The sequence below is a fragment of the Eurosta solidaginis genome, chromosome 5 (genome assembly GCF_040869045.1).
Source record: "Eurosta solidaginis isolate ZX-2024a chromosome 5, ASM4086904v1, whole genome shotgun sequence".
Lineage (NCBI taxonomy): Eukaryota > Metazoa > Arthropoda > Insecta > Diptera > Tephritidae > Eurosta > Eurosta solidaginis.
Window position 1 is genome coordinate 240,051,934 of NC_090323.1, and position 9,719 is coordinate 240,061,652.

At 30.8% G+C, this 9,719-nt stretch overlaps 1 protein-coding gene across 2 annotated transcripts in view; it reads right to left on the reverse strand.

The window, feature by feature from the left end:
* Positions 1 to 9,353, reverse strand: part of hob (hobbit) — a 55,017-nt gene extending 45,664 nt beyond the window's left edge. Inside the window, exons 1-3 of one of the 2 annotated variants that reach the window (XM_067789056.1) lie at positions 9,187 to 9,353; positions 8,977 to 9,103; positions 8,688 to 8,921 (exon numbers count right to left, since the gene is read on the reverse strand). In XM_067789056.1, coding sequence (XP_067645157.1) covers positions 8,688 to 8,921; positions 8,977 to 9,103; positions 9,187 to 9,236 — 411 coding nt within the window. In that variant the 5' untranslated portion in view covers positions 9,237 to 9,353. The remainder of the gene's footprint in view (positions 1 to 8,687; positions 8,922 to 8,976; positions 9,104 to 9,186) is intronic. The other variant, XM_067789057.1, reaches the window with a different exon arrangement.
* Between the last annotated feature and the right edge of the window lie 366 nt (positions 9,354 to 9,719).

Genomic DNA, 9,719 nt, shown 5'->3' on the forward strand with positions numbered 1-9,719 from the left:
TGGCGATCCTACCAACGATCCTGCGCAAATATTTTATTTCATTAATGACTGTAATGATTACGAAAATTTCCATTCGCTAATTTTTAATTAAAATGCATTTATTATCTAAATCTATATCTGTCCGTGCTTGTATATATAATACCTCGTGCTTGTGATAAATGATTTTTGAACAAAAAATTTCGCAATTTTAAAGTAACTACTCCGTCATATTTACAACGATTTAAATAGTTGTGCGAAACAGACTAAACGAACAGCCATCAGTTTGTTTACTTAAAATCCAATTTGGAAATACATTCGCCATCAACAAAAAATTATGAATTTAGTGATTATAATACGAAGCTATAATTAACTTTAAAAATATTTCGTTTTGAATGTGCTTAAAACATTTACTATTGTGAAAATAAGTGAAAGTCCATAGACATTCGTAGATGGACTGTGTAGAAACACCCGAAAACGGAAATCAAATTTTAGCAGATTTGATGAACAAAATAGTTTAACCAATTGTTAAAACTTTTAAAGAAACAATAAAAAAATTAAAAAGTTAAATCATAGTACCATAATTGTAAATCGCACATCGATTTAAAAAAAAAATGAAACTTAAATATACTTCAATTAATAAACAATATTTTGTGCAAATTGCATATAACAGTCGCTGTAAATTCTATATACGAAACAAAAACAAAAAATAAGTGCGGACAATCAAATAAAACATAAAGTACTTATAGCAGAAATTTACTAGTAGACATGCTATAAATTTTATGCAACATAAATAAAAATAAAATTTTTCTACGAATCGTTAATTAATAAAGAACTCTAAAAACAATATACTACGCTTAAAACAATAGTTAAGTTTTCCACTTCACTACAACAAGAGCTATTACAACAATTTTACGCAAAATACACACAAGAACGGATTTAAAGTATAAGACATCACGATGAAAATGATGAGATTCATAAAGAAAACAACAAAGCCATTGCATAAACAGCAACAACAATGAATTTAATTGTTATCACGCCCAAAAAACGTCATTTATTCCCTCAAAATCTCTACAATCTTCAATCAAATACTTATTAATTTGAATATTTTTTTACTAATTTAATTTTATGTAAGTATAATTTTTATTTTAATATCATATTACAAATTTTCCAATTATAATTTAAATTAAAATTTTAAACCTTTTAAACTTTTAAATTTATTTTAAGATTATTTTTATATTTTAACAATTTTAATATAGTTATTTAAATTTACTTATTTTTTATATAAAATTAAATATTTTATTTAAATTGTTAACTCCCTTTCCAAAAAAAATCTTAAATATTTTCTTATTTTCTAATTTTTCATTTAAATTTCTTTTCATATGGTTCTACGTTCACCAATACGAACTCGTAAATTTACAAATTCAGAAAATCAAAATATCAACCATACAAATAACATCATGACTCACAATACAACTCAAAATTCTAACATTAATACAACACAAAACATCATCTCTAATATAACACAAGATACTTCAAGACAAGATAACTTTACAAATTTTTCTTCTACTAAATCTATTAAATTACCACAATTTTGGCAAGATTCTCCTGATGCCTGGTTTTTACTTGTTGAAGGACAATTTGAAATTAATAATATCAATGATGATAATTTAAAATTTCAAAATATTCTAATTACTCTTCAACGAGATACTATATCTAAAATTTTAGATGTTATTAACCCTCCTCCTCTTTTTAATAAATATGATACAATCAAAAAAATTCTATGTGAAAGATTTTCTCTTAGCGAAGAAAAACGATTAGAACAATTATTTTCAAAAACTGAACTTGGTGATCGTTCACCATCTGAATTATTCAGATTTATGAAATCACTTATAGGTTCTGCCTCCATAGTCAGCCAAGAATTACTCTTTAAATTGTGGATTCGTAAATTACCACAAGAAATACAAATTCACTTGACTTCCAATAATAATCAAAACAGAGATGAAATTATTATTTTAGCTGACAAACTTTTTGATTTAATCAATAAACCTCATTCTTCCAAATCTCCTGTAGTCTCAAGTATAAATAATAATATTTTAGAACAATGCGTTAAAAATTTAACTGAATTAACTACGGCTATTTATCAAAATTTAAATAAAATTTCGAATGATATTAATCAATTACAAATCCGTTCAAGATCTAAAGATAGAAATAGATCTAAATCTCGAAATTTTTCAGGATCTAGAAATTTTTCAAACAATCGTAATTTTAATTCACAAACAACTATTTGTTGGTATCACAAAAAATTTAAGAATAACGCTCTCAAATGTATACCCCCATGCAATTTTAATCAAAATCATAATTCAAATTACGAACAAAATTTAAACTGAAACGATCCATTATGACGGTGACGGATAATGGAACTATTATTAAACCTACTCGTCGCCTCTTCATATTTGATAAATTCAATAAACTTAATTTTCTTATCGATACCGGCGCAGTTGTATCAGTTATTCCTTTTTCTAAATTTAAAATTTATAAAAGAAATTCTGATCTTACTTTAACTGCAGCAAACGGTTCTTCAATTGAAACTTTCGGTACAAAACTACTTAAAATTGATTTAGGTTTAAGAAGAGATTTTGAATTTCCATTCATTATTGCGAATATTGATACACCAATTTTAGGAGCAAACTTTTTAGAAAAATTCGGAATTATTGTCAATATTAAAAATAAAGAAATAATGGATTCTACTACAAAAATTAAAGTTACTGGATCTTCTGGATTTTCTGATATTTTCTCACTCAAAATTCCTATTGTCGAAAATAAGTTTTCAAAATTACTTAATGAATTTCCGTCTATTACCTGTGAACCAGATTATACTAAAAAAGTTAAACACCATACGGTTCACAGGATAGAAACAAAGGGTATTTTACCATTTTCGAAACCCAGACGTCTTGATCCAATCAAACTTAAAATTGCTAAAGCTGAATTTGAATTTTTAGTTAAAACGGGTATATGCAGACCCTCAAATTCTCCTATTGCATCTCCACTTCATCTCGTTCCTAAAAAAGAACCAAATGATTGGAGACCTTGCGGAGACTATCGAAGACTTAATTTTATTACTACACCAGATCGGTATCCTTTACCACATATTCACGATTTAACAATTGATTTAAAAAACAAACAATTTTTTTCCAAAATTGATCTTGTGCGTGCTTACCACCAAATTCCAATGGCAGAAGAAGACATTCATAAAACTGCAATAACTACCCCTTTTGGAATGTTTGAATTCGTAAGAATGCCTTTCGGTTTACGAAACAGTGCTCAAACTTTCCAACGCTTTATTAATGAAGTATTTTCTGATTTCGATTTTGTATTTACATACATTGATGACATTCTTATTGCCAGTGATAATGAAGATCAACATATAAATCATTTAAAATCAGTTTTCAAAAGACTTGAAGAATATAATTTAAATATCAAACCTTCAAAATGTACTCTCGGTGTAAATAAATTAAATTTTTTAAGTTACGAAATTTCAGGCGAAGGTATTAAACCATCTTTAGATAGAATTGAAATCATAACAAATTTTGAAAAACCAATTTCTATAAATAAATTACAAAAATTTTTAGGTATGATAAATTACTATCACAGATATATTAAAATGTTAGCAACAGAACTTAGTCCTCTGCATGAAATGTTAACACATGCAATTAAAAACAAACTCAAACAATTAAATTGGACAAATGAAACCACAACAGCTTTCGAAAATGTTAAAAAACATTTTGCAAAAAATACTTTACTTACACATTTCGACAAAAATGGTACTTTATCATTAGCTGTAGATGCATCAAATGTTGCTATTGGAGCAGTTCTTCAACAAACTAGCAATAATATACTAGAACCCTTAGCTTATTTTTCAAGAAAATTAACTACAACAGAAACTAAATATTCAACATTTGATCGTGAACTTTTGGCAATTTATAATTCAATTAAACATTTTAAACATTTTCTTGAAGGTAGAACTTTTACAATTTATACTGATCATAAACCTTTAATTCATGTTCTAAATTCTAAAGTAGATAGATCTCCTCGTCAACTACGTCATCTTGAATATATTGCTCAATTTACAAATGATATTCAATATATACGTGGAAAAGACAACATAGTTGCCGACACACTTTCCCGTATTCCGGAAATAAATACAATTTCAACTCAAGATATAAATTTAGAAACTTTATATAAAGAACAGCAAACTGATACATTTTTACAAAAAACCATTTCTGATCAAAATTCTAAAAATAATTTAAAAGAAATTCATATTCCAGTTATTAATTTAAATATATGGTGTGATGTTTCTCTACAACCTTTTCGACCTTATGTTCCACATTCTATGAGAAGAATTATATTTGACAAAATTCACTCATTATCTCATCCAAGTATAAGAACAACTAGAAAATTAATTCAAAATAAATATTATTGGCCTAACATGCGTAAAGAAATTAACGATTGGACTTCATCTTGCATCAATTGTCAAAAATCCAAAATTTCAAGACATACTAAATCTCCTATCCAAAAAATTCAAATACCATCAGGCCGTTTTGAACATATTCATATGGATATTGTTGGACCTCTTCCAATTTCAAATGGAAATTGTTATATTTTAACAATTATTGACAGATTTTCACGTTGGCCTGAAGCTTATCCGCTTAAAGATATTTCAACAAATACTATAGTAAAAACTTTTATTCAAAATTATATACCACGATTTGGTATACCATTAAATATTACAGTAGATCAAGGTTCACAATTCACCTCAAAATTTTTTACAGAATTAACTAAACTTTTAGGTTCTCATAAAATTCATACATCTCCTTACCATCCCCAAGCAAATGGCATGATAGAGAGATTTCATCGAACTTTAAAAGCAGCAATTATAGCATCAAACGACTCGGTTCATTGGTCTGACATTTTACCATTCATTCTACTTGGTTTACGAACTTCTATTAAAGAAGATTTAAAATGTTCATCTGCTGAACTTGTTTATGGCCAAAGACTTAGAATACCTGGTGAATTAATTATTTCAAATAGTAATAAAGAACATGATTTTTCTAATGACGCTCTTCATAAAATAAGAGATTATTTTTCGCTTGTTCGTTCTAAAGTTTTTCATCATAACAAAGAAAATTTTTTCGTTCCTAAACAATTAGAAAATTGTGAGTATGTTTTTGTTAAAGTTCTTCGTAAATCTAATTTAGAATCACCTTATGAAGGACCTTTTAAAGTTATCTCTAAGAAAAATAAAACATTTACAATTCAATACAAAAATACTATTAAAAATATTTCAATTGATTTACTTAAACCAGCAAACATACTTATTAACACTAATTTAAATACAAATACATTAAACAACAAAAAACAAAAAAAGGTTACTTTTAATATTAATTAATAATTTGTTTGTTTCAAATTTTCTTGGAGGGGGAGTAAATATAGTGTTAACTACTTTGTACTCTTTACTTTAATTTTTAAAATAATTTTAATTGAGTTTTCGTGTTAACTTAAAATTTTGAATAACTTCAAAAAAAGAAAATTTTAATTAGTTGGAAAATATCTAAACTCAAAAATAAACAAAAATAAATTTTTTATTGCAAACCAAAATAAAAGTTTTTTAAAATATCAACTTGAATGTTGATATAGGGTCATCAATTAAAGAAGGATTGATTAATTTTTCCTAGGTTTGGCGCATAGCGAAAATCTGGTTGATGGTAGATTCACGGTGGGCTTCAATCTTCCGCACAATTCGATTGATAAGGCCTATTAAACGAGACTAAGAATTTTTATTCCACGATTATTGGTGCAGTTTGCAGTATTTCCCTTCTTGGGAACTGGACTTATACTATGTTCATGCTGCGCAATAAACTCGAGTTTATGAAGACTTTTCGTCTTCAAAAAAAATAAAAAAATATTTACATATAGAGAAGGCGCGATAACCTCCGAAAAGATTGTAGGCTATACTTCTCTTACAATTTGCATCGATTCTCTTTTAATTTTTACTACGGGACGGGACCTATATGGCAGAAATTAACTCGGAGTGTTTGCCAAATCACTGCCGAGGCGACCCAGCTTAAAAAAAAAAAACTTTTCGAATTGAAAATACTTTTTTCTAAACGTTTTATGTTGCGTTTCCCGGGAATTTAACCCAAGATATTCGGTGTGGTAGGCGGAGCAACAACCAAATGGCCCACAAACTAGAGTTTATAAGGCAGTGTAAAAGCGGAGTCATTGGTGCCCTTTGTCGTATCGCTGTAGTCGTATCCCTAACGTAACGATACATTGTTATCGATTAATGGTGCTTGAATCTAAAAATCGTGAAAATTTCATAAAAATGAAGAAAACGCAAAAAATTACAAACATATTCCACAAACAATAAACCTCTTAGTCATAACGTATCCAAAACAATGAATAAAATCTACAAAAAGTTATCAAATTCACCACCTCAAATATTTTTAGGTAATGGATATGGCGAGAAACCAAAAACCAATTGGTTGGCTACGATACGGTTACGACTTTAACGTTAAAGCTGAAGTCATTGGTGCCGTATGTCGTATCGCTGTATCCGTATCCCTAACGTAATCAGCTGTTTATCGTTACGACGGTAAACCAAAACCTAATTGGTTGGCTACGATACGGTTACGACTTTAGCGGCACCAATAATCGATTGCATTGATTCTCATAAGATTGGTCGAATCAGCTGTTATAAGGTTACCGATACGGTTACCGATAAAGCACCAATGTCTCCAGCTTAAGCCGGAGTCATTGGTGCCGTATGTCGTATCGCTGTATCCGTATCCCTAACGTAATCAGCTGTTTATCGTTACGACGGTAAACCAAAACCCAATTGGTTGGCTACGATACGGTTACGACTTTAGCGGCACCAATAATCGATTACATTGATTCCTATAATAAAGCGCCAAATACACGACACGAACAGTTCCGCGAACATTCCCGTTATGTCATGTTTCTGCGACCTTTTCTGTCGTGTATGGTGGTGTTTGCCAGTTCGCGCAAATGTTCGCCAAAAATCAAAATATTTTAATTTTTGGCGAACATTTGCGCGAACTGTTCGTGCGTGTATGGCGAAATAGCTCATAATCGTAGTAATTTCTGAACAGACGTGCGCGGAAAAGTAAAATGGACAATAAAAAATTTCTGAGTGAATTTATTGAAATGTATAACTCTTTGCCATCATTGTGGCAAGTAAAAAGCAAAGATTATTGTAATAGAGTTAAAAAGAATAATGATTATGCGACTTTAATCGAAAAATTAAAAGAAGTAGATCCTGATGCCACAAATGATACAGTTATAAAAAAATAAGTAGTTTGGGGCGCAATTGCTGTCAAAAATTTTAAGTCTTCAAAGCTATTGCCACTAGCTAGAAAGCGCAAAGTTAAAGCAAGGCGGTGATGATGGGGAATCGCTTCTCTCATTATTGTATCCCGTTTCGTTATGAGTGGCAAAATTTTTTGTAAAAGTTGGTCAAATGTTGCCTTGCTCATACGAACGTAATTTTTAAAATCATTTTGTGACGTGAATTCCAGTTCTTTAATAAGCTCACTTTGTCCAAGAACTGCTCGTTTTTTGAACCATTATTTGCACCAAATTCTTTTTTTGCGATCTTCTCTCTTTTTTTTACGCTTAATTGCCACAGCGAGCAATATTGCTGCAGCACAATTGTTGTCCGTATTCATCGCTGTCTGAAAGAGAACTAATGTTCGGCCAAAAGTTCGTATGTTGTATGGCCAAAGCTGCGAACAAGATTGCGGAATGTTCGCGGAAATGTTCGTGTCGTGTATTTGGCGCTTAAGGTTGGTCAAATCAACTGTTATAAGTTTAGCGATACGGTTATAACGCACCAATGTCTGCGACTTAAATGTAATTTTAGATTCGAATAGTTCGTGTATAGAAGCTCCTCGTCGCCATATTTAAATTGCTTTGCAGGTAGTTCCGGTTTATAATCCAATTTGGAATATATGTACACATACCGAGTAATTGTATTCCTAGTTTTCTTCTATCACAAGGCTGCCGTCCTTATTACAATCCTGGTAAAATACAAACTATTTCTTGTACTGCATGTGTTTGTTTCCGTGAGTTGTCCTTTGTTGTCCTTAGTTGTCTGATGTACCGCTTCACGGTACAAAGATACAAAATTACGCAAAACGAAAGACACCAATGGTAACTACACCCAAGCCTATATAGAAAGGTGTTCTGTGGAAAAATATTATGTACTCAACCATCGGTTTCTCAGTGCCCGTGGTCATTTTTATTTTTATTTTTTGCGATTTTGTTTGTTTGTTGATACTGAGGTCAACTATTTGTCGATATAAAATATGTCCAACGTAGTTTTGATCCCAAAATAGTTATTAAATCCAGATATGTCACGATTTGTTTATTATCGTATCTTATAATCCAATTAAATTTATACGACGGAGGTATCACGTAATTTTCTTGCGTATCGTGTACGATATGTACGATTCGGTCCCAGCTCCTGAATGTTTGAGGTAGTGTCTTACTACAATAGGGGCATTTAACACAATCCGAATGTTGCCAAGATCTTAAAGTTTCAACTTACAACAGTTGGGTTTTTGTTTCAGATTCTTTTGATACATACGAGTGATGTGTATGTGTGTACAAATTAAAGTTAAAATTCAAACCTGTGCGAATGTGAGTATACTTGGTGGAACTTTTGCTCGTCGGAAGTCGGGCACATCTTCGTCCGTTTCATGCTGATATTTATAATGAGACCGTTCCATTGTGAATGGAGCTGCCTGGACCACATCGTTGCTCTGAATATCTTTATTTATACGTATGTCCCGAATATAGATCGAGAGTAATTTTGTCACTTCTGTGTTAAAGAAACTGCTACGTAGACAAATTTCCTCGATTTGCTGTAAATAAGGCAGTGATCGAAAATTAAATAATGTATGTATACGATATTCTTACCACCACGAATCCACTTTTGCTAACATCAACATTTCTTAGCGCTAGATACCGCAAACTAATGCCACCAATGCGTACTTTAACCTTAAACTTTTTCACTAGATACCAACTGATGCCCAGTGGAAGCACCCTGGCAAAATTAATTTTATATATTCCACATAAATGTAGATTTTTTGCATTCGCCTTCATCCAATTTTAATTCGTTTTACTTACCAATATGCTACAAATACTAACAAAACTAGGAATAACAACTTCAGCAGCATTTTACTAAAATATACCTCACATTTTCTTTAGTTTCATTAGTTTTTTGCAAGAATTTGTGGATATTTACAAAAATTTCGAGATTGACACACAAAAATTTATCAAACCAATTTGTTGACGTTTTCCCACCTAATTCAATCAGCTGTTAAAATGATGCTCTTACAAGGTGCTTCAATAGATTAAATAAAAAAGGTTTATAAAGAGTTTGTTAAGCCACACTTGGCGCTAATAATGGTCTCGTCAGAGGCGATTTTGGTAAAAGTCTAGTTGAGGGGTCGACTGCTAATACGCTACCAAAAATATAATATATATATATTAAGGAGAAACGGAGAAATGACCAGCGGACCCCTCTGAAACGGGGGGTGGAATCCATAGTATTTTTGCGTTGGGTGGTTCCAACACCGGTTTGGAGACCAAAACTGTATCCGCGCAAAACACTATGTTCACAATTTTTTTGTAGGTACACCTACCACATCCAAAATCGC